The 25,773-nt window shown below is 36.1% G+C and overlaps 1 protein-coding gene across 1 annotated transcript in view; it reads right to left on the bottom strand.

The window, feature by feature from the left end:
- Positions 1–25,773, bottom strand: part of CNTLN (centlein) — a gene marked incomplete at its 3' end in the record, with an annotated part of 196,525 nt that overhangs the window by 165,703 nt on the left and 5,049 nt on the right. Inside the window, exon 2 of the mRNA XM_082337586.1 lies at positions 10,980–11,068. Within this exon, the coding sequence (XP_082193712.1) occupies positions 10,980–11,068 (89 nt within the window). The remainder of the gene's footprint in view (positions 1–10,979; positions 11,069–25,773) is intronic.

The following is a 25,773-nucleotide window of genomic DNA, read 5'->3' as shown; positions in this document are numbered from 1 at the left end:
CATGAGGTTCACACAGGCCCATTTCTCAACCTTGTCCAATGCTTCATCTCCTGAAGCATTTTGTAACAGAGACCAATAAGGATAGTAGATATATGGGCAATTGTTTTTCTCCACTATTATGTATTACTGCATCTTCTACTGTTATCAGTCATTTTAAAGGCTAAACTACACAGTCCTCACAGGCCATCCAATACCATGTTTTTTTAAATAGAGTTCTGTGGCTGCTACAGTATCTAGTCTAATCTTGAGTAAATAAAGAATGAAACAAAAATAATATGTAATTTAAAGCAAGGTTTTGGAAACAGAGGTCACAAGGCATCATAACTGTAAGTAGCACTCTCCTGCTGCAAATACAGCAGCACTGATGTGTTGTAGCACTAGAAGAAAACTAAGAAAAACTTAGCTGAAAAGATATGTACTTAAATTACATTTAGCTAGAAGAAACAAAAATATATGGGATCTTAAGCAGTTGTATGACATTAAAAAAGATCTACTTCCAGAGAGAAAATAATTCAGGAGCTGTAATGAGCAGAGAAAAATGAAACCATGAATATTCAACAAGTATTCCGAAAGACATTTCATGTCTGAAAGGTATTTAACATTTTAACTGAGAGAGAAACTTAACAGAAAAGTGCACATCAGATCCTGACCTCAAAGCATCTGATCACCTGCAATCAGAAGCATCAAGCAATTGCCATGATAGGTTGCTAGAAAGACATGAGCAGTGAAATACATAGTACAGCTAGTTTCTCATAGTTTCTCTTTGAACATCTACTAAAACTGAACCCAGTAGACTGCAATTACAGAGATCCATGCAAATATGGAGTTATGTGATGTATTCCAAAAGTTACACTGGGATGTCCTTTGAAAAAAAACGAAGGACAAAAAAGGGAGCACAAGAGAGAAAACAACAAACAGGTTTCCTAATACACGACAGTTACTGAAACTGACCCACCCTGCTTATAATGCATAACTAGTTTACAGAAATCACATTCTCAGTCAGGTTTTAAAAAATGGTAAAAGACTTTCTGATAAGCTCTGTGCTAGAAGATATTGGACAACTTTAAAAATTAGGAGGTAGTAAGGTAAAACGTCTGTGAATAGATTATTTGTATAATACTTATCACAGAAGTTTGTGCATGTTTTTGAAACCGGTATACTGTTCATGATAGGTACTGTACATTATTCCACAACTTAAATGAGCCAAAAACCGCTCCAGTATAAAAATATCAATGCTTCTTCATACTTAATTACTTTGCTGTGGGGTCCTTAACGGCTATCAACAATTACCCTTTTTCGAAGATAATAGTTGCAGTACACAAACCCCAAATATTTCAGGAAGAAGCTCTCTCCCATAATCATGTTACACCATAATCTATTGGAGGAAGTGATGGACTATATTAATCTACGTCTAAACTGTAACTGTTATAGCACTCCAGGTGTCCTCAGGTCTTAATTACAGCTAAATAACTTAACAATTTAAGATTAGACACACGCATAACTGCTTGGTCCAAAATTTTAAGAGCTTCAGAAGACAAAAAGCAAAGCAGATTGTTACTACAAAGTACTTAGAATAGTAATGTGTAGACACAGAAAGAATCATACAATACAATACACACACACACTTAAGCCCCACAAACCACTGAATAGCATTGCCTCCAGCCCTCAAAAGTACCCTGACCTTAACCACTTAACCTTAATCCTATCCATTCTTTATTCCCACAGTGATGTATTTCCCTCTCCATTTTAATGCAGCTGGTTTTATTTCATATTCCTACTTAAATTAAACCATTGCTCTCACCACTCATTGTATATCTACCATGCACAATATGCCATCATCTTCCCAGCTCCTTTAACCAGTATCTACTCTCACAAAGTCAGCCTTTTTTAAAATGAGGCCCAATTAAACACAAATACTGGATAATTAGCCTCAACTCAGCTATGCAATCATCACTTGAAAATTTATTAAACTTGTTTTCTAATGGATTAATTGATCTGAAAATCTGATGGGTCAGGTAGATTTCCCAAAGCAAGGCTCAAAAGAATTCTACAGTTGTGTGGTTTTGGTTTTTTTATTTTTATTTTAAAGAGAGAATGGGAAGAAAGTGAATAAACCAGCCAAGAACCAAGCAGAAGAACAAACTGCTCTGGAGGACTGAAAAACAGTATGCACAGCTAATTCTGGTATATTAGTAGTAGTCAAGAATTTATGGAGCCCTGTGACTTTAGGACAAGGCTGCACAAAAAAGGTCTGAAGAGTAAAGTCTGGGATTGGAGAGAAAAAACAGACCTTTGTTAAATCAAAAAATGTTCGTGTAACACAGGCACATGCTAGCCAATGGTTCAAAGTGCATTTCCAGTTAAACGTAGTATTTTCCCTGATTTATCTGATTCTTGGTCAAACAGTCCTTCAAACAAAGCTGTTGAGGAACAAAGTTTATAAATACAGATCTATTGTCATCGTAATGAGTGGGAAAAGTCTAAAGTAAATTCAAGGTTTTTTGGCCTTCTGAGGTTTTCTTTCGGCCTCTTAAGATAGCACAGGCTGTAGTAATGCCCCCCCCCCCCCCAATAGTTTTAGCAGTTACCACCCATAGCTAAAGAAAAAATCCTAATTATCATAATTTAAGCACACAATAGATATTGTCAGAATCCTGAAGCATATACTGAAACCTCATATGGAACTTTATCAGCAGCTTCTCCTGGTGGCATAGGACAACTTCCAATGCTCGTTACAAGACCGTTCCCCACAGACACTTAAGGTAGTAAGACTGACTGGAACTTACATATCATATTTGGATCTGCTGTTGCACCTTGAAATGAGACTTGATAAGAATTACAGCAATCCCCTCTTCTTTTTTAAAAGGGTAACAAATATTAAGAAAAATCTTCAATCGACTTTATTAATTGAGCTGTTATGTATTCACAATGTATTAAAAAAAGTCCACTGGAATATGGGGGAAAAAAAATGCAGGCACTGTCAAGAAGCTGATGATGATCAATGACTGAGACAAACTCCTGTTTAGCTAATTAGAACCACTGATGAGCAATAATGATGTGAGCTAAGAATATTTGCAGACTTCTTTAGGATGAAAAATGGAGTGAAGAGAAGCTGTCAATTTGTACAAGTTTTAAGCTCCAATCAGTTTTCCCATGAGTACTACCTATTTTAAATGTTTAACACAGATGTATTTAGCTACAAAGATTATCGAGATTCAGCTTTCCACGAAAATGAAGAAACTGAGAAAATATTCTTAAGCTTAACGTTTTTTCTGTGTTACAATTTTTTTTTCCTGTGTTATGCTGTACTTTACACAACAAGACAGGATAATATTTTTGAGGTTTGGCACATTTTTAATGGCTTGTCAAAAATGAAACATTAGACTATGAGGAAAAATTTAACTATGAATGAGGTACGAAAACAGAATATGCACTACAAAAACCTTAAGATTTTAAAAAATCAGAAGTTCATTGAAGTTTATAAAACAACATGCTTCCTAAAACCTTCAGCAAAAGCAGTCTGGAAAAAGAGGCATCTTGTATCCTACCACAGGTCTTAATCAGTCAAGCAATTAACCATTTGTCAAGAAAAAGTAATTTAGGCTTTTATATAATCATGTCATTTTTACATGAAATAAGTGAAAATAATTTTAACTAATAAATTGAATTTGCTGTTTACAGGTTTCATGGAATATGTCCTTTCAGTTTTACAAAACAGCAGGATAAAAAACAAAAACAAAAACCAAAAAAACCAAAACAAATGCATCGACAAATTTGGCCTTAAATAGCTAAGAAAGTTAAGGTTACACTGCAGACTTCAGGCTGTGGGATAAAATAACAAAGGCTATATTTTAACAGTATGCCTATATAACTAAAAATAAACTGCTTCTAGAAATATTGTTACTTTTAAAAGATATTTCCTTGAATCTAAAGGGCTGCAGAACTACAAAGGCTACAAAGTATCAGCTTGTATGATGCTGTGTTTAATTTGATTATCATCTCTTCTGGTCTTCCAACTTTCAACTATTTTACAGATAGACTTACACAAGTGCATATATTCAATGTTGGTATTAAATAGATAACGAATCAGCCATGTGCAAAGTGAAGTTGTAAAGCACACACTGTCAATGTTACTGCAAATATGGCACCAATATTGTAATTTGCTGTGTACAGCCACATGCCTGTGGTTGCACAGTCACTGGTTACCAGAAACAGAGCCTATGCCTTAATCTTCGAACTAGAAATCTTGCTGTGTTTCCATGTACCTATTAAGAAGAGATAAAAAAAATAGAGGTAAATAGTTTTCATTTAATAGTTTATTTTCACCTCAGATTCTAGAAGATCCTTACACTTCACGATGAATTATAATTGATACACATTATTATTTTTTTTCTTTTAATACTTCCAAATAGTAGTTTTAAAAGATTTAGACAGCATGGAGCAAAAAAGAATTTAAATTGATACCACACATTTTGCACTTTTCTAAGCAGTTATTTTCTATAGCAAAATTGTATATGCCTATTTTGTTTCTTTACAAAAATAATTTGAGATCTAATTAAAGAAAAACTGTAAAATGAAATTATTTCCTTAGTAAATTATTTATAGAACCAGTTCTACGTTCCATGATATGTATCAAAATGAAAAAGAATCATTACACAAATGTAATTTTTCTTGCATCTCTAACTTGATTGATTTAATTCATTAGATGATTTATTAAGGCCTCTTATTTTAAGCAATGTACATAAACCACTAAACATATTTTTACACTAGAGTAGTAAAGAAAATGGTGACATTTTTCCCAAATAATTTTGCAAACATTTTTCTTCTAAAATACACAAGTCTCTTACAGTGTTCAAAATATCAGCACTTCAGAACAGACTGCTTTAACATCTGCACATCACCAGGGTTTCCCCCAAGGATTTTTAAATGATGCCTGCCTGTGCTGAATAAAGTGCTAACTTGCACCTTGCATTTCAAACTGTGTCCTGAGCAGCCATCCAGTTGGTACAACACCAGCTGAATTCCCAGAGGCCACTGTTCAATCAGGCTTGACTGCAATTATCATGTCAATATTTTGTGCTCCGATATGCAGATATGCACACATGCAAGCTGCATAATACCTTCTTCTCCATGGAATGTTGACTTATGTTCAATGTTCTGAGAATTTTTAATGAAACAGGATATTAAACTTTCATCAACTGTAGAAAATCACAATTATTTGACCTTAGACAGAAAGGTTGTACTCTTATGTTCTATTATTCCGTCCACTTTATTGAATGATAATAACTAGGGAGTCCACTTTATTTTAAACTCAGAGTGACAAAACAGTAATGTCCTTTAAAAATGTGTTAGATGTTGTTTACTTCCTCATTCTCCTGTCATTCTGTTTCCTGCTAATTTGCACAAGAGTAAAATGGTAAGTGGTTTAAGAAAGCTTCTGCAAGCTATTTATCATCCCTTCAAAAGATGCAAGATAGTTTTTTTTAATTATTTTTCAATTAACAGCAGCAATCCATATTCCTCATTCATACAGCACATTCATTTATCCTTTTACATAAAAAATACTTGTCATTTTTAGTACATCTGCACATCATCAGTCAGTGAGGAATCTATGTCAACCTGTTCAATGTTTCTTCCACAATTTGCTATTCACAGGATGCAGCAAACCACAGCATTAAATTCCTGTGATTACCTTTCCAAAAATTCTTTGATTATTTCTGATTGCTTGCTCTTCAGCCATGTTTTCGTCCATTTGTACACCTTTAGACAGATGTGACTCCCCAAGAAGAGCAACAACAAAACTCTCTCAATCACTGGCACTAACATTCAGGTTGCCACTGTTCTCAAGAGTGGCCTGAAATGATAAATCCATTCTTGCTCTTTGTTAAGACTTACAAGACATAGCACACTTGGAATTTAGGTATGGAAAAACATTTACGTAAGGCAAGCTTGCCAAATGTAACTATCTGCAAGGGTATCATCTAGCGTAATACAATCACCATTTACGCCTACCAAGTCTTGCGTTACTGCCACAGTTTGATCATTAATGGATCCTGCTACATCTCCCTCCCAGAAGAAAGAAAAGGAGTCAGCTAGAAGGCCTAGAGGAAAATTAAGAGTCAGTTAACCTGTCAAGATTTCACTTATTGTAAAAGTCTTAAAGGAGAGCTCTCAAAGTTTACAAAAGTATTTCAAAACCTTTGATACTCTCATCTGAACCCCAACTTTGAGTTTACACATGCATTTACCTGTAAAAGGTACTTTCTAGCGCTTTTCTTTTTTCAACTCATCAAAAAAAAAAAAGAATGTTTGAAAAGGCAGTGAACTAGAAATAGCATACTCTTTATATAATACTGAGATCAATAGTATTTAAAGTAGCTGGAAAGTGTACTAACATGAGTAGTACCTTTACAATGGCTTGTCTGAAAATACCTGGAGGCTTTTACATATCCCAAAGGCATTTCTCATTTGCACAGTAAAGATAATTTTTTGTTTATATCTGAATATTAAAATGGGAATATAGTTACAGTTATCCAGCAAGAACTGCAAAGACTGCTGAAAAGTAAAATATCATTGGTGTATCACAGGAATCAACAGCACAGCCATAAAAAGGTACCAGCTATATTTTTACAATTTTAGGGCAGGCAAACTTCTATTTTGGGACCATGAAAGCACTTCAAAAATAGCAGACAAATAATGGAAACCTACTATTAATTCCCCCCTATGACCCCCAAATTATGCCTTTTACATTTTCCTGGTTTATTTGAGAAAAAGATACTGTAAGGAATTGTCTAATGCTACAAATATAAATTAATGCTACAAATATAAATTACCTGACTCTATGGCTAGTACTGCCCACACAATTTCTCCTAATATATATTTTTTCTTTTTTTTTCATCACACGTCTGTGGTGTACAAGGTTGAAAGTGAACATTTTGTTCTTTCACACTTGCATCTTTTTATTCCTGCCACTGTAATCTCCTGAAGAAAGTCTGGCTGCTGCTTTCGTCAACTTAAAGACTGAAATCCACTGGACAATATTGTTTGGTTCATTATATGTATGATCTAGGATACATATGACTATGCTTTCTTCGATTCTGTCTGCTTCCATTAGGTAGCTGGCTTCTGATCTCAGGTAGTCTATAAGGAAGACTTGGTGGGCATGAAAAGTTTCTCAGTTACGGAATTTTCAATGGAAAGAGTACACTGAAAAATGAAGCTATGCAAACATTGGTGGTATCCATGTCGCACAGTTCCAAGTAGAAACAACAAAAGGTTTAAAACCATTTTGTTCTGTTTCTATCTATCTCAAAATCTCCTAGTAAGCCAGGGTAAGATGGAAAACATTGTGAACTTGGATAGGACTGGGTCAATGTTGTTCTTAACATAGATGAAACAGGAAAAGAGTCTCTAAGAAGACTCAAGCTGCTTTTTATCAGATTTCAGTGTGAATTATCTATTTCCAGCTCTTGATACAACTGTGTAGAATATAGAAAAATAGGCCGTGAGCAGCACAGGTCTGCCGAGTGACATGCTTCAGGAATCATTTTGCTTATAACTGTTACTTGGTAATCCCATCTCTTTACCCTTAAATCCACATATTTTTCCTGGATTAACAAAGCCAGAAAATCACTTGTTCTGTAATTTTCTGGACAGCAGCAGTGCTAGGTAGCAGATTCCCTGGAAATCTAATCAAGGTATTGGAACTGGGATAAACTGACACAGTAGTGATATTGTCCTGCTTTTGGCTGGGAATAGGGTTAACTTCTTCCTAGTAGCTGGTATAGTGCTGTGTTTTGGATTTAGTATGAGAATAATGTTGATAACACACTGATGTTTTGGTTGTTGCTGAGTAGTGCTTAGACTAGTCAAGGACTTTCCAGCTTCCCATGCTCTGCCACGCACACAAGAAGCTGGGAGGGGGCACAGCCAAGGGGGCTGACCCAGACTGGCCAAAGGGCTATGCCATACCCTATGATGTCATGCTCAGTGTATAAGCTGGGGAGTTGGCTGGGGGGCAGCGATCGCTGCTCGGGGACGGGCTGGGCATCGGTCAGCAGGTGGTGAGCAATTGCATTGTGCATCACTTGTTTTGTATATTGTTTTATCATTATTATTTTTTTTTCTTCCTCTGCTGTCCTATTAAACTGCCTTTATCCCAACCTGCGGGTTTTACTTTTTTTTTTTTCCAATTCTCTCCCCCATCCCACCAGGGTAGGGAGGGTAAGAGAGCGGCTGTGTGGTGCTCAGTTGCCAAGTGGTGTTAAACCACAACAGATACAAAAAAAATCTTTACTGCTATAAGGCAGGGAATAAGACAAAAACGTTTCTGAAAGGATGAGAGTGTGAAGAGGTACAGTCATGAAACAAAAGCTACTTAGGAAAAGATTATGGAAAGTTATAGCTGGAAAAGTTAGGAAAGAATCTATGGGGCTGTAATTCAGTTGTGCAAAAGATTCACCGGTAAAGCCGGGCTAGAAATTATTTCCAAAGCAGCAATTAGACTGTTCTCAGGCAAAAGAGATGAAGCTACATCAATTAAAGAGAAAGATACACACGATTGCTCCATCTGTCCAACCAAAGCAACCCCAAAGTTCAAAGTCGTGATTAATAAAACTCCTATATACTGCATAGTTTTTATCCAAACCTATTCCAGGATTCTCTGGGGTAATGATAACACCTAAAAAGATGCTGTGGAAGTAATTTCTTCTTTCTTAATTCCATAAGTCTGAGAAGCATGGGAAAGGTATGATATAGACGTATAGCCTTGAGTTCACAAGAGGTGTTCTAAAGCATTAGTGTTATTCTGAGAGGACATGAAAAACTAGACAAGAACCTTAATAGAAGTATGTTGTCACACTTTCACAAGTATGAATCACCAGCCTCTACACAAAGTGCAAAGCACATACACAGAATATATCTTTACCTTCATACATAATAGATTATTATTATACACCAGATTCCTGGAGCAAGTCTTCTATTAGGCTAAACACTACATTAAAAGGGTTTCAGAAATATTTCCTACCATTGTAAAAAAATTCAGCTCATTATCATACTTGTGGGCATCCAGGTGGCATCTAAGAGCCCCATGTTCATTGTATTAGTCAGGATAATGCACACGTAATTACCAGTTTCTGTTCTAAATAAAGTATAAAATCATTTAAAGCAAGGGATAACTACCAAGCATAAAAATATTCCTAGACATGAAGAAGGATAAACAAGGAAGACAGACTATCTTATATAGGCATACGATTCAAGAACTCCAAATAATTCATTCTATTCAACATTGTTTAAATGCATGCTTTCTAACATATCCGTGCTTCAATTTGTCCTAATATCCTGATTATTTTTCATATGCAATATGAATCAAAAATGTTAATATAAGCCTGAACATCTGTTTCTACCTTATTAAGCTAAAATTTTCCATATTCTTCAGCTATCTATAAAACCGATTTTTTAATGTTTTCAATATACTTGTGCTTATAATACATGTAATATATGTTTACATACATTAAGTATTATATTCATATATTTTAAGCAGTTCTTGCACTTTTTTTAATGTTTGAAGAAGGAAGATCGATACTATCACGACTGTCCTTATGAATATATGACCGAATTTTATCATTAAATGAGTCAGTAAGAATCTGCATTTCACAAAAATGAGGGACACTATAAATCTGTTCCTAAGTCTTCCTCATATATTAAAATTATTTCTCAAATCAAAACATCCAAGCAATGTGAAAGTAGTACACTGTCCTAACAGCCAAGCTACTTCTCTCTGCAGGTAAGTGTTCCAGTACAGAACCAGAAGTTATTTGACACCATCTTTGGTGACCACATATGAATTATCAGGTAACAGCTGTCTTAAAACAAGCTGCATGTGCTTACACCATCAATTTCTTCCCCTGGATATAAATGCTTCAGAATATTAGCTCTAGTTACATGACCACACGGTATTTTTAGCAAAATTTTCATTGTTTTATGTAATGCAGAAGATGGGACAACACTATAGTGAATGCACTCCCAGCTAAAGCACTTAATATTATATTTTCAGAAGTGGAAAAACATTTACTGATCAAGTCCACATAGGAAAGATGAGAACAAATAAAACATGCCTTTCAAGATCAAAGCACTGAACAGGAACCCAAAGGAGCTAGTACCCCTCCTGGTTCTGTGACAAGGATCCAAAGTAATGCTGGCAAGGCATTTAAAGATGTTAAAATCCATTTTTTTCTTTTTAAAAAGTTCACTTTTTCATTTTAAAAAAAGGGAACTCATGGCACCCTCATAGACAGAACACTGTGTCTGACAGAACACTTCGTACAAAGACAAATCTTTTGACCATAAGAGAATCAAGTGTTTGAATTCTGCCAGTCACGTTACCAGCTCATTCATAGTCTCCCTATCTTTGGCCTGCAAAAATCCTAAATTTGTAAATATTAGCATTCTAAAACAATCAATCACATACAGTGATGATTAACTAACATCTATAGCAATCAGATGATAATATGTAAGTACCATGAGGCAATGGTCATCATTAATATCCTCAGAGAAGTAATAATTAAACTGCACAGTCATCTCTTCTATGTCTTAGCCTTTCACTTCTTTAAGAATGCAAATAAACATAATTTACATATGTAACTGTTATCCAACCACTTATGACACCTGAAAATGTCATTTACCTCCTCTTGCTCTTTCAATAGAAAAACATAATATGCAGTACATTTATAACTTAAAAATTAAATTCAACTGCAGCACAGCAACCTCAGTGAAAACAGATTTTGAAGTATACTTCAATTAATACCAAAAAAGGAAACTTGCAACATATGCCAGGCAATCTTGGCAGAATTTAACAATGGAATTTTTGTAATACATTTTTAAAATCCTACATAGTTCTCAATTAAAAAGATAAAGAATGGTAACAGCAGGGGGGATTGTTTGGTTTTGGTTTTAGTATCATGTTAAATCTTTAAACTTACCTTTCCACAACCAAGCTGACAGCTTGAGTAAGATCTGGACTTGACACTTGGAGACGTTTCCACAGAGACCATACAAATTCTTTATCAGCCTTAGAAACAAGAAAAAAAAGACAAAAATACTTTAAATGTATGCTATATCTTTTATAGAGAAAAAGTTATACTGTACATCTTCAAAAGACAGTTACAAAAAACCCTCTATTTTACTTAGAATTCCCTACAAGGTACTGTCCTCTGAATAAAAAAAATACAGCAAACAGTTCTCTTGAATAAAAAAAGTTTTAACCATACAGAATTTTGAAGAAAGACAAGACAATCAACAATAAAAGAGTACACAATATGACATACATAAGGCAGCAGAAATTGACATTATTCAAACAAGGCTGCCTTTTGCGATATCAATTACCAGAACTTCTAGCAGCAGGACACAATTTCTATTAATAAACATTGAGCCTGGAATACATGCTTCAATATTAAGTTTTACCACATGCAGCTCTTAGATTTTATTTCACGATAGACAGTAAATCACTCTTCTAACATATGCTCAGCTAACCTGCATTATATAAAAGCTTCTGAAAAAGTTCTTAGGTGAGAGCAAGAAAACAATGTTTTTTAAAGATACACTGAAGAAAGTTTGTGAAAACTAGATGTCAGCTAAAATCTTTTCCAGATTTATATTTTCTGCTACACGTAAGTTGTTATTTTACATTGGTGTATTCTTATTCCAATATAGTTTTATTACTGGAAGCACCAATATTGATGTAGTTAAGCTAAAAACTAAAACCATAATGTGTTAATTATATAAAAATATTAGGAAGAAAAAATAAATCAGCAAAAGATGAAGACAAGGAGAACAATAAGAAAGCATACTGACATAAACCATGGACTGGACTAAGACCAAACCTGCTAAAAACAGCCTAACATAAAATTAGAAATTAATAAGCCAACACCATCATATTGGCAGCTAGGTCTATTCAACAGGTAAAAATCACAGGAGTACAGCTTAGTCTACCTGTTACTAGTTTTTTAATGTTAAAGAGAAATAGAATTTGCATGAGGACAATATATGACCTAAAAGGAAAACCAACACTATTACAGCTATCAATTTCCCTGCTTTCTTCTTCTCCCAAGCTTCTGGAACCTAACAATCTACCAAGATATCACAAGTATCATTAGTTAACCAGAACCTCACTACAATCAGCTAAACAAACAACACAGTATCTCATCTCTGCATGACTCTATCTTAATCCTGATTATCAAATGAAACAGAAGACCTGAGTTCTTATCTTCACCTCCACTGTTTGATTTCTTCATAGCTTTCCCACTTAATTTCTTCATTCCCTGATTTCTCATTTTTTATGAATAAGAACAGATTGCACCTTTGGTCACAGCGCTGTGCCCCCATGACTTGAAACAGCTAAAAGCAATGGTGATCCAGGACACAAAACAGCGCAACAGAACTACAAGTTTGACAGGCCTCACAAGAGCCAATAAGGACCCCATACTGTATGATTAGAGTAAATCTCAGGAGTGGAAATTGCTTTTTCTATTTTTGGTCTTTTCTTTTCATTTGCCCCCGATCAGTTTTGCCTTCTAGGAAGCAGACTTGAACTTTACAATCATTATCAGTTCCCGCGCATGATAATCCCTCCATCTTAATGTATCTCTTTCTTCAGAACAAGACAACAACTATCTTCAATATGAAATCAAAAGATCTCTCTAAATCTAGAAGACTTTTATCAAGATTTATCAGTGTACAGAGTCCAAATTACTTTATCAAGATTAATACCGCAACAACCAAGTACATTGAATTATGGATTTAACAAACTTCTTTAACAATGATTATAGAAGAATAGGATAGATGGTTGTATCCATTTTCTCCATGATTTATGAGGAAAGCCTCAAAGATTTCTTTTAGAAGTTCTGATGTGTCTTTCCTTCAAATTTAGAAATGCACGTATTTTGAATTTTAAAATTGCATAGAGAAGTGAAGCAATGCTGAACTTAGGAGAAAATATAAGAAAAATGCTGAACAAGTGGGAAGTGAGGGGGTTTATGATTGCTGGTTTAAAAAATATCTTCCTCTTTCAAACTAGTCATTTCTAGCTTACATTTATTTAAATTTTTAAATGCCATCAACTTCTTCAACCAAGCAAGGAAGAAAACTTTATGGAGATTTGATACCTTATCAAGGTAGGTTAGGAGGCTGGACTAGATGACCTTTAAAGGTCCCTTCCAACCCAAACTATTCTATGATTCTATTGCTGTAAATCCAGAAAAATTCACCCACCTGCTGTAAGAATGCACACCACTAACAAAACCGACTAGCTTTCTGATTGTGTTAGAAAGTAAATAAAAGAAAGACTCTGCCCACAAAGATCTTATACTTCAAGACTATTATCAGCTTATGCAAACTGGACTACAGCAGAAAGAGTTCTTCTTTCATAAACCAGAGAAATTTCATATAACTGCCTTTGTAGGATGTATGCAACTTTTACAGTGTTGACAGGGAGACTGAATTTATTTCTGGCATTTCCAAACAAAATCAAACAATTAACAAAAAACTTTGTGTAGAAAGAAACGGGGCACAAACTGTTCTTTAAAAACCCTTGAAAGGAACATCATCTTTCTCTAACCAAATTGGCCTAGCAGTTTAAGGACACTTTTCAAAACTGAAAGTAACCCTGCTGTGTGCAAGCACAGTAACTAACTGGATTATGGTGCACTATAGTGCATGACCACATTCACTTTTTGAAAGAAGATAACACCAAAAGCTAAGCCATACATCATATAATAAGAACTCAAATGACTTCACATCAGCGTCCAAGTCTTTACTCAGTAAAAGTGCTGAAAATAAGTTCACTTTCAGCTAGGAATTAAGTTAAAAGACAAGCAGTAAGCATCACATTAACTAGGTTACTCAGTTCAGGTGAAAAAGACAGCTATCTACCTCATTTTGTTTAAAAAAAAAAAAAAAATTACAACCTCTTATTGTGCGTTATCACTTCATGCCACTTACATATCCTGGATTTCTATGTATCTAGTCTGAAAGACTATAAAAAGTGTGCACTTTTTTCATGTGTCCTCAAAACAGCCACCATCTCCTGAAAATGCCTTACCACGCCACCTGAAAAGTCACAATGTGTGTACATGGTGAACCATGTATGACCTATTGCTTCTTCTCAGGCAGAAACCGAATGAAAAATAAAAAAGTTTTTCAGAATTGAAAAAACTGCTGCAGGCTTCCAAAAAGCATTAGCATCTATACAGAACACTGATTCTGAGTATTTTTAACATCTAAAAATATCTTGTATTTATGTTGGGAGCCCAGCAAAGAAAAAACACAAAGACAAACAAAAACTCACTAAATAATAGCAATGGAAATGTGATTTCTTTTGAATTATTTAGAAGGACAGTAAGTCAGCAGTTCTTACACTTCAAATGACACCACTTTGAGTATAAGGAAATCTTTGAACCATAATGGAGGAATATGGAGAGCAGAACTGAAGTGATAATAGTGCTTGAATATTTTTTATATCTTTACTACGCAATTCACTGTGTATTTTTACACTAACCTACTTAAAATTACTAACAAATTAGTCTACAGGCCATGAAGTCATTACAGCACAGAGAAGTCCAAATATAACAAAGTGCCAACAGTATTTCACCGGCAAATGCTAAAAAATCTTGAGTCAAACAAACAATCAAAGTTTCTGATGCTGGTTTATGAGCTCACGAGCTTTGTTCAGTCCAGTTTTGTTTGCCTGTTTAAAGATTTGGATTTGCTTAGCATCAGGCTTCCTTAGCTTTTCCCTTTACTGTCCTGTATACAAGACCACAGAAGTAGCTTTTTGGTTATCTGCTTATTTATTTATTAGAAGAGCTGAGACATTTGGGCTTCTGCATGACTCCAAGAAGGACTATCAAATATCACAAGACTCACTACAAACAGTGGCAGCTGACTGTTGTCCTGCCCTGCAGGTTCCTACACACTCCAGGTCCCAGCTAGGGAACAGCATAAGGCATCACAAGAAGGCAGAATAGTGCACAACTTTCAGACACATACTTCTAAACACAGCATTCCTCCATTACAAAAAAAACAACAAAAAGGGAAAAGTACAATAACATATACTGAATTGTTCCTAATGAACAAATGTGTACAAAATATACACATGTACAAGAGGGAAATGTTCACATCCCTCCCATGATTTTTGCCGAGTATCCAGCATGTATTGAGTCTCTGTCAACATAGTTCCTACCTAAACTTTGCCAAGCCTCCCAGAAATTGACCTTTTGATAAGTTTCAATGAACATTGCCTTCCTAATAAGAATACAGATACTCAAGCATCAAATGATCTCTTTTAATTGAATAAGCAGTTCAGATTAATCTCAAGGCACCTATCTATAATTATTTCACAAACAGACCACTTTCAAAGTTGTCCAAGGAAGAGTAAAATCAACTCCAAGTTGTACTCATGTCAGTGAAATTGCCACTCCTTACATAACTAATTTCTGCAACATTTCTATCTGTGCTGAAAGAACAGTAGATGAAGTAGGAATGAAAAAGCCATCCTAACTTAAAAAGTAAAAAGCTTGCAGCAAGCAATATTGAATGTGAACAGTGTGCACTAAAACTTCAAAGAAACAGCTAAACAGAACAGGCTAAAGTAGTGTCCATTAAAAAAAAAAAACAAAACCACAAAACAACAACAAAACAACAAAACCACAAGCAAACAGAAAACTTCCTAAGTCGTCTGGAAATAAGTGAAAAATCACTGGAATTCCCAGAACTGTAAAACAATGCCATTTCCATAAATGTCATTCACTTTTTATGATGGCAAGAACTGGTATTTAAAGTTACTGCTGAAGTTACTACTGGAACCTACGAATGAGCACACATAGAACTATAAAGCAATGCAGTAATTATATCAACAGAAATTCTAAACTAAATCAACAAATGCCTTTCACTGCATATTTGTATTTCTGTAAATGCACACAAAACAAAGCAGCGTCCTGCCTAAGTGGCCTTTCTGCCAAAAGAATACGGACACAAATTATTTAACAGCATCTTCAAATACATGTCACCAGTTAAAAAAGAAAAAAAGAAGAAAAAAAAATCATCATCTGCCGTTAAAAATCTGTGAACTTTATTACATAAAAATTTTACACAGAAATGTACAAAATTTCTCATTATGACAATAAAACATTAGTAAAACATTAGTCAACGAGTGGTAAGTTACCATAAAATGTGACTTATTTCTCTTTAACATGCCAAACATTTTAATAGCTAAAACTGTTCCATTTAAATCTATAAGTAATTAAGCATTTTGTACAACAGAATGAGTATTAGCCAGAAATTATTACAGTTTTAAGATTAAAAGAAGTTTAAACAGCCTTTTTAAGCTCTTGGCACAATTAATGTACTTGGTAAGACTGTTCCCTGAATGGTCCTGGGAGCCAAACAATTTCTTCCAAAAAAGGGCTGCTTAGAGTATCTGAAGTTGGCACAGAAAAACACTACAGCTGTCAAGGCCTGGGATGTATCAATCTTCAGTGTACCCAAGGAACATTCAGCCTAGTCAAGGGTACGTTAACAGCTCAAGAGGTCAGCAAGAGCGTACCTTGAACAGCTGAGAACTTACATACACAAGGCAGTATACAGACGTCATTTGAAAGTTAGTGAAAATTACTCATTAAAACTAAGATTATTCACAACACATCTAATGTCAGATAAAGATGCTCATCCTGTGATCAAGTCTGCACGCCAGAACTAAAGAATTATGCACGAAAAAACAGAGCGCACTGCGTATCCCCTGAAAAGCGGGATTTTCCCTCACCCTACAATGAAAGTAATTGTAGTTCATCATCATACTGAAAGACATACAGAAATGAAGAGTATCTTAGGCCTGTGTTCTTTGCAAAGCAAACCGGATTTTCTTACTTATTTTTAACAGCAGCAAGCTCAGAAGCAGGGACAAACATAAGATGAGCCACTGACAAAGGCTATATGGAATGACTAGCTACAGCAAAAGTATTTGCTTGCAAGCAAAGTCGTGAATTTATTAAACATTAGTGTAAGCCACGAAACACAGAATTCCTCTGGCTTATAAGCAGGGAAAGACAAATGTTCTTATTTAAATTAAAACAATGTACTTTCCTTTTGGACGTGAAATCCAAGCATAAATACTGCTCTGGACATTTGATATCAAAAGTATGTAAAACTGTATCAATATTGCATACAGTTATTTGTTTAAAAGTGACCTAAACATAGAAAGTTTTGATTATTTTCACACTGCTTTATCAGCAGAGAATTAGCTGGCACTCTTTATAAAGTAATGACACTGAATTGCTATAGGAAAAGCTTTTAAATTAGCAGTGAGAGGAGTGCCAAAACCATAAGCAGTATCTCTCTTTTTTTTGCTCACAGGAACTATACATTCATGACAGTTTGGGTATTAAATTTACAAGTAGGTTTAATTTTTGTTTATGTGTCTATCATGCACTGTGTTGAGAACAAGGATAAAATGAAAAACCTTTTCCTTTAGTGTAAATTCATACATCAAGCGTCTCAGTTACCTACAGTTTGAAATCAGTACTCTTTGATGTTTCACTGTATTTATTTCAAAGCGTGTTTACTATTAGTAGTGTTCATATCATACCTTACATGTTTATAGCATTACAAATTATTATTTACTAATTAGGAAGATACCATCTTCTGAAATCTGGAAGAGAATACCCCCAGAACAGAAAAAAACAAAACCCCAAACAACCAACCTCTTCCCATCCCCCCACCCCCCCAATAATTGCTAGAAAAGAACAGGACACAAACTCTCATTTTAGTTTTTTAATCAGTAGATACCCCCAAAAGTGAAAATGAAACAGCTGAGAGGACAGAGGGAGCTATTGGTTTACTGTTAATTTTTAGTAAGAACTCCGTAATACTCAGGTACTGACAATTTTCTATATGAGGAAGTGAATATTTCAATACAAAGTGAAATATGCATGACTATCAGGCTGGAAGAATTTGTATGGAAATGCAAAATACTATGTGGAATCAAGGAAAAGAAAGAAAAAAACCAAAACCATGAAATAACATGGCTGACATAAGCATTGAAACATCTGCAAGAAAATTGTTAATATGGATTGTTTGGGACTCCCCTAACATCTAGTACACTTCTGACTAAAGAGCTCAAGCCTTTAATCAAGCTGACGTATACACTTTACATGCAAGTGACAGACTTTCTTCTTGATGTCTCACAAGACTTTCAAACTTACGCTGTTGTATGCTGCCAGTGCAGACTCTCTTGATCTTGCTGTGCCAGTGTTTCTTTGTGATTTCCAGTCACGTATTATATTCCTAAATAAGAGGTATTCTCTCTACAACTCACCCAGTCCTGCTGAGTGGTCACGGTACAGAATACTCTTACACTTTACAGAACCTACCTTTGAGGTGCTATGCTTTTCAACAACCTAAAAAGTCACTAGAAGATAAGATTGATCAGTACGTCACAAGAAAACTCAGTGCCTTATATGCACCAGGTTCTAAAGATAACATTAGATTATTTTCAAGTTCACAAAAGTCACTCACATACAGTATGCACTGTTACATCTAATTGACAGATAGATTTGTAAGAAGGCTGTATGTGACCCGACCAGATTGATAGCGGCAAAATAGATGCCATCAGCAAACAAGTGTATCTTCCCCCCTTCCCCAATTCCTTAATGTTGCAGCACACGGGGTGTGCAACCAACATGTAATTTTATGATACCTGAAAAATAGTTTAATCTATCTTCCAGCCATAATTTTCTATTTAAAGATTTTCCTGTTGTCTTGTGTCTGTTGGTAGTTTTGGCAACAATGATACCTTTCAATCAAAAACGGAAAAAAGATAGTATACTGCTTTACTTACACATATATGTAGAACATAAAAAATTTTGTGTAGATAAATACACACACACATATCCCACCCCCACCCCCCGAAGAGATTGCAACTTCACTCAGAACTCTGTTGAAAGTAAACAGGCACCATAAAAATAATACAATGTTATCATGTTACAATGTTGATGCAGTAACAGTGGTCTAACCAAAAATACTACACGACTTATATTAAAAGATGCTGTTGTTACACATGATTTCATAAACGGACTCTGAGTAGTCCATCAGTGTGACAAACAGACAGCAATGCACTTACCTGAATAATTTTATTACACGTTCTTAATTGACATAAATAACTGACTCATTATGGCATCGATGGACAAGAAATACAAGACATTTCCTGGCCTGTCATGACATAGTCAATGAATTAACATCACAAAAGTCATATCAGTACCCTCACAGGAGAACAGGACAGAAATAAGCATGCATTAAATAGTAGAGAGAAGTTATCAGATAGACATGGACCTATGACACACAACGCCACCCTCACTGAATAGCTAAAAGTAAATTACTTCCTTTGCTCTTTGGTGAACGCACAGTTAGGACACTCTGCATGCCTTCATTCACTGGTACAGCCATTACACTAACAATTGTTTTTTTCTGAGTCCTCAACATTGAAAACTTAACACTTGGTTGATGTAAGAATTGTTTTCAAAGAGGAAAGGATAGGAGAAAGCAGAGGGTTCAGTTCCAGAGGTATGGGTTTGCTTTAATCCCTTTATAGATCAAGGACAGGATAACTCATTTGTGAGCTTTCATTTTTGAGCTATAAATAGCTGAACTACTTCAATTAAAAATAACTATAGTCACTGAAGTAATTTGGATGGAAGATGCACAGAATGGAATAGGACATGAGTTTTCTAAGTCACATAACTGCTTTCTGGCAGTGCTACAATCCTGAGAGTTATTTTAAGACTTCAATCACTTGTTCGAGAGCACAGAATAACTAAAACTTTCAGCGTAGGCCTCAGAGTTAGTTTTTATTTAAATATAATGCTCTGGATTAATACAATCATAATGTATTTCTGATTTTCAATGCATTAGAGAATATAGGAATGCACAAGTAGTTTTATTTTACAGACGATATAACCATACACATACATCTGGGTACATTCACTCTGAATTACCATGACTAATCAAGTAGAATTTGGGTGCATTGCATCAACTCTGTAGTACTTTTCTTGTAGTACTTTTCAAATCCTGTGAAATTGCAGACAAATATAAGAATATTTGCGTATCTTCTAAGTCACGGGCTAAACTCTCTGAAATAGCTGAAACAGTGCACAGTTAACAACCACAAAGAACAACAAGATGATCTGAAGTCATTCTCTAAGAACAGCATACCTCCTCCTGAATCAAAATATAGTTTGACAGAAAAAACAGACCTGCTACAGTCATTCTCCTCTGAGCTGAATCTGTAACTAGGTGGTAAACGTAGACATCTCAGCATGTTCTAGAGGCATCCTCAGCACAGTTGGAAACATTATAAGCAAGAGCCTACTCCTCTGCATGTAAAACGCAACTTTGTTTATTGAGAAACAGCAATGTTTTGTTGTGCCGTAAAAGGTACCTTTTCACTCATGCCTATCTGATGGCAGTCAGGCCAAGCCCCCAGCGACTGGAGAACAGCAATATTGCACCCTTTTTTAAAAAGTGTAAAAAGGAGGACCCTGGGAACTACTGACCACCCAGTGCCACTGCAGTGCCCAGTAAAATCATGGAACTGATCCTCCTTGAAGCTACCTCGAGGCATATGGATGACAAGGAGATTAGGGACAGGCAACATGGCTTCACCAAGACCAAATCATGCCTGACTAATTTAATGGCCTTATACAATGGAGTGACTGCATCAGTGGAGAAGGAAAGAGCTACGGATGTCATCTACCTGGACGTCTACAAAGCCTTTGATACAGTCCCCCACAACATACTTGCCACTTCATTAGAGAGATATGGGTTTGATGGATGGACTGTTGGACAAAAAATTGGCTGAATGGCCCCTTCCAGAGAGTTACAGTTAATGGAAACCAGCGACGAGTGGTGTCCCTCCAGGGTCCATACTGGGACCAATACTGTTTAATACCTTCAGAAATGACATAGACAGTGAGATTGAGTGAATGCACCCTCAGCAAGTTTACAGATGACACTAAGCTGAGTGGAGCAGTTTCTACACGAGTAAGAAGGGATGCCATCCAGAGGAACATTGACAGGCTTGAGGAGTGGGTCCATGCAAACCTCATGAAGTTCAACAAGGCCAAGTGCAAGGTCCTACACTTGGGTCAGGGCAATCCCCAATATCAATACAGACTGTGGGATGAATTGATTGAGAGGAGCCCTATGGAGAAGAACTTGGGTATACGGGTGGATGAAAAACTGGATATGAGCCAGCAACAGGTGCTGGCAGACCAGAAAGCCAATCGTATCCTGGGCTGCATAAAAAGAAACCTGGCCAGCAGGTCAAGGGAGATGATTTTCCCTCTCTACTCTGCTCTCGTGAGACCCTACCTGGAGTACTGCATCCAGCTCTGGGGACCCCAGCACCAGAAGGACATGGCCCTGTCAGTACAGGTCCATAGTAGGGCCATGAAAATGATTAGAGGGCTGGGACACCTCTCCTGTGAAGAAAGGCTTAGGAAGCTGGGTTTGTTCAGTCTGGAGAAGAGAAGGCTCCACAGAGACCTTATTGCAGACTTTCAATACCTAAAAGGGGCTTATAAGAAAGACAGACAGACTTTTTACCAAGGCCTGTAGTGATAGAAGAAGGGGGAACAGTTTTAAACTGAAAGAGGGTAGATTTCAATTGGACATAAGGAAGAATTTTTTTACAACGAGGGTGGTAGGCACTGGAACAGGTTTGTAGATGCCCCATCACTGGAAATATTCAAAGGGAGGTTGGACGTGGCTTTGAGGAACCTGACCTACTGAAAGATGTCCCTGCACATGGCAGGGGGGTTGGACTAGGTGATCTTTAAAGGTCCCTTCCAATCTAAACCGTTCTATGACTCTAAGATTTCTACACCAAATTTTAGATTCCCACTCACATGCTGGGCGCAATTTGAAATATTCACACACAGACATACTGTGAATAAGTAAATATTTTAATAAGTGCAAAAATACATTTTTTTAATTTAAATCTCATGCTCAGTTCATCTTCAGTTTTACTCAAGTATTCCAAACAAGTATTTTTCAGAAAGAAAGACCAGGCATGCAAAAATTCATTCTCGTTAGCTAAAATTTGTCAAAAGTAAAAAAGGCAAAAGAAAATAAACAAACTTAGCCATTCAACAACAGTACTTCTGTCTATAATACATAAAGAGTAAGGCTTTTATTAACAACACCTGTACTAATCAGACTCATGTGATTTAGACTCCTTATGGCAAAATATAAGAGTATAAAACAACAAAAAAAACTCCCAAAGCACTAAACAGCTGGCATCCCTCGGCACCAATAAATATGTGGTCTTGGCTTAATCACTAATAAAAGGAATTAGTATTTAATGAATGGGAGCATTAAACACTTTGCCCCATTTTGAAAGAACAGTATGGATATCAACAATTCATCCAGAAGAAATACTAATGCACTCAACATTCTTATACTGGTAGGTCACAACCATTTAAATTTTGGTCACAAAGTCAGAAGAATAAGAACTGAGTCAACATAAAAACACATCTCTAAGGAAGAACTATGGCTTTTTTAACTTAATATTAGTTTCAATCCTCAGCTATTGATTTAAAAACACTTCTAATGTAAACAATCAACATGCATCTCAAATAGCTATTCATGTATCATAAAACAATGCAATGTTTTGTTATTTCATATATTTTTCATGTTTACTTGTAAATAAAGCATGGGGGGTTTAAAACTACTTATAAATCAATGTTATCATGGCTACATTAAATCTTCAATGGGTGTCTGTGACAGATGTGACTAACTATTCGGCTCCTGCCACAACCCACCAATTGCTACAATCTAACTACACATTTTATCAAGATTTATTGCCTACCCCCATTGAAATGAATCTCACATTGGTAAGAAAACTGTTGCAACATGATGACCGGAGTCAATTGCTATAACGAATTCAGATCAATGGACAAAGAACCCTGATTGCTGTCCATCATGATCCAGAGAAGATACACCATGTCCTACATAGAGTGAAGAAAGATGCAGAACATCACTGGTGGGAAACTCTTTTTGGATGGTCACCCACAGCAACTGGAATTTTGAATTTGATGCCGCATCCAATTGTAGTTTTGTTAGTTTTGACCTTACTATGTTTATTGTTTCTAATCATTCTGTGTATTAAAGTTTGGCAAAAGATGAAACAAATGACGTCAATCCAACATGTAAAATGCGCACAATCAACTGATCCTGTATGTGAAATGGTATATAACTAGCATTAATTGCGACACTCCAACTGAACAGCTTATCAAATAATTGGATTCTTACCACCGCTCTGCAATACGCCACCTATCTATGACAGAGGCAAGAGGTAACCATACTACCACTCTATAAGTCGATAAAGTGAATTGACTGTAGTCATGGAGTGGGGTGTGACAGATGCACTCAATCCCTTAACCAAACTAGCAGAAGTTTGATACAGGCTCCAAAGGAGGTAAAGGCCTGACCTGTAGCCAGGCCAAGAACTCCTCTAGTTTCAATCTGTTCTCTAAAAACCCACAAAGGAGTGGAGTGACACAGTGAGCATCAATGCATATGAGCTTGGAACACCAATCACGTGATTAATGCATGAATAGTGGGTGGCTTTTCCAAGACTCATTTATCAAGGAACAAAGAAAGTTGTCGGTACAAGGAGTCTCATGCATACCTTTCCCATCACATGTAATTTGACTATGAGCCAACCACTTTATTCCACAAATATGACAGCCTAAGTGAGCCGCCTTGGAGCTCTCCTTGCTAGGCAGCATGGCTGCATGGCAGTGATCTCCCCTTGAGCCAGAACGCCTCTCAAGGTTGCTCCTTGAGGCAGAGAGACCTTTTACCAACAGCAGATCCTTGGTGAGTGACTGATAGCATGCTGAATTAATACTAATGAAACATTACTAATCCATGTAGCTATTAAATATTAATTACTATAAACTTTGTATAGATAATTCTATTAGACATAAACCATTGTCCAAGTCTCAGACTACGATTGGACCTAGCCGCACCTAAGCTCTGTCACGAGTTTAGAAAGCAAGGGGGTCCACTCAGCCTCATGAGCCAACAGGAGGGTCTTCCTTATTCTTCTCGTCTCTGGTCTCTGTGTGAATCATTCTAACTCGATTCTCTCTCAATTTTCCTTTGTATGTTTCTTCCATGCAGTAATTAATAAAGTGAACCTTGCCATCAAACTTATTGAACCTTGGTAAACCACTGGTAAACTTTGTTAAATTCCATCGAATTTATTGAACCTCATCAAATTATTATTCTACCTCAATAAAACATATTGCTGCTTTTCTCTTTTGAGTGAGGTGCATTCCACTCTTTTGCAACAGTGTCCTGGATATTAAATTGGTCCAGAATGAAAAAATGGACCTGTTTTTCCAGCTAATGGAGTATTTTTTGTAAGAAGAGTTTGTTAGCAATTTGTTTGATATCAATCCTATCTGTTATCAATGCTAGTGATACCAAATAGAATATTTTACATCCCTCCCTGATCCACAAAGTGACCAAAACAAGACAGTCGGGCTGTCCACAAAGTACTGTTCTTTTTCTGCAAACACAGTATAAAATAAGACAGGAAGACCAGAACAGGTCTATGCACAGCTTTTCACAGTAGGCAGGAAACATAAAATATGAAACAAAGCCACCAGCAGCTGAAACCCCCGTCACTCCACTTTCCACAAAGTAACAGCCCACCTTCCTTGTTCCTCTTCTACCCAAAAAGGCTTATGGATACACATAGTCCATCCTCACAAACTTCTCTCCAATCCCTGACAATGAAGAGAAGCAACAGTAACAGCAACGACAGGAAGATCTTTCTTCCCTATTTGTATTTATCACCTTTTGACAGAAACTGTGGAAATTCTACCAGCAAATCTGCTGCAGCAGAACACTTACAGACAGATTACTGATCAGTTCCTAACTTTTTGACTAATGGAGAACTTTCTGGTTTTTAATCTATAAACTGCACGTGCAAATTGAAAACCATAAGCAGCTGTATAGTTTCTTTGACTAAACATTATGGTCTGCAGACCACTGGCAGCTGACAGACTGTACCTTCTGAGTCAGGGGTATAAACTGCAGAGTACCATGCAATGGCGTACTCTTGAGAGACCTGTCACATAGTCACAGCTATATACACCTATAACCTGCTAACACAGCAAAGGAGTAGGCATTATAACCATCACTGACAGAAAAAGCCCATGAGCTAGAGAAGATAACACTAACAAGAGCTCCCTAAAAACAGTACATATAACTGCAGAAAAATGACAGGGTACTCGTAGTTTTTGCAGAATCACAAAATTAGAAAGCAAGTCCTCAATTAGGAAAATACCACCTTATTTTAGCAGCGAGAGATGTCATGTTACCTTTGAAATCAAAGCTGCAATGAATAAAACAAAGACTTGTTTTTTTAAAAGTAATAATGGGTAAATTGTTAAGACCCTTGTTTGAACCCAAAATAGCACTTTCAGTAAATAAAGAAAGAGATCCTAGGCTGGAAAATATGAAATTAAATTTATCAAACCAAAGTCCTTTTGTGAATATTACCAATAGCACAAGTAAAAACAGAGGACACACTTGCTTCTTTCAACTCTCCCTATTTCCAGAAACATACGACAAAACTGGATGTGGAAAACCCAGTCTCAAATCACACTCTCTTTTTCAAAGTGAGGATTTGATGAAGTTTCCCACCAGAGGATA

This window comes from Platalea leucorodia (assembly GCF_965183815.1).
Source record: "Platalea leucorodia genome assembly, chromosome: Z".
NCBI lineage: Eukaryota > Metazoa > Chordata > Aves > Pelecaniformes > Threskiornithidae > Platalea > Platalea leucorodia.
This window is presented reverse-complemented; position numbering and strand designations above follow the sequence as displayed.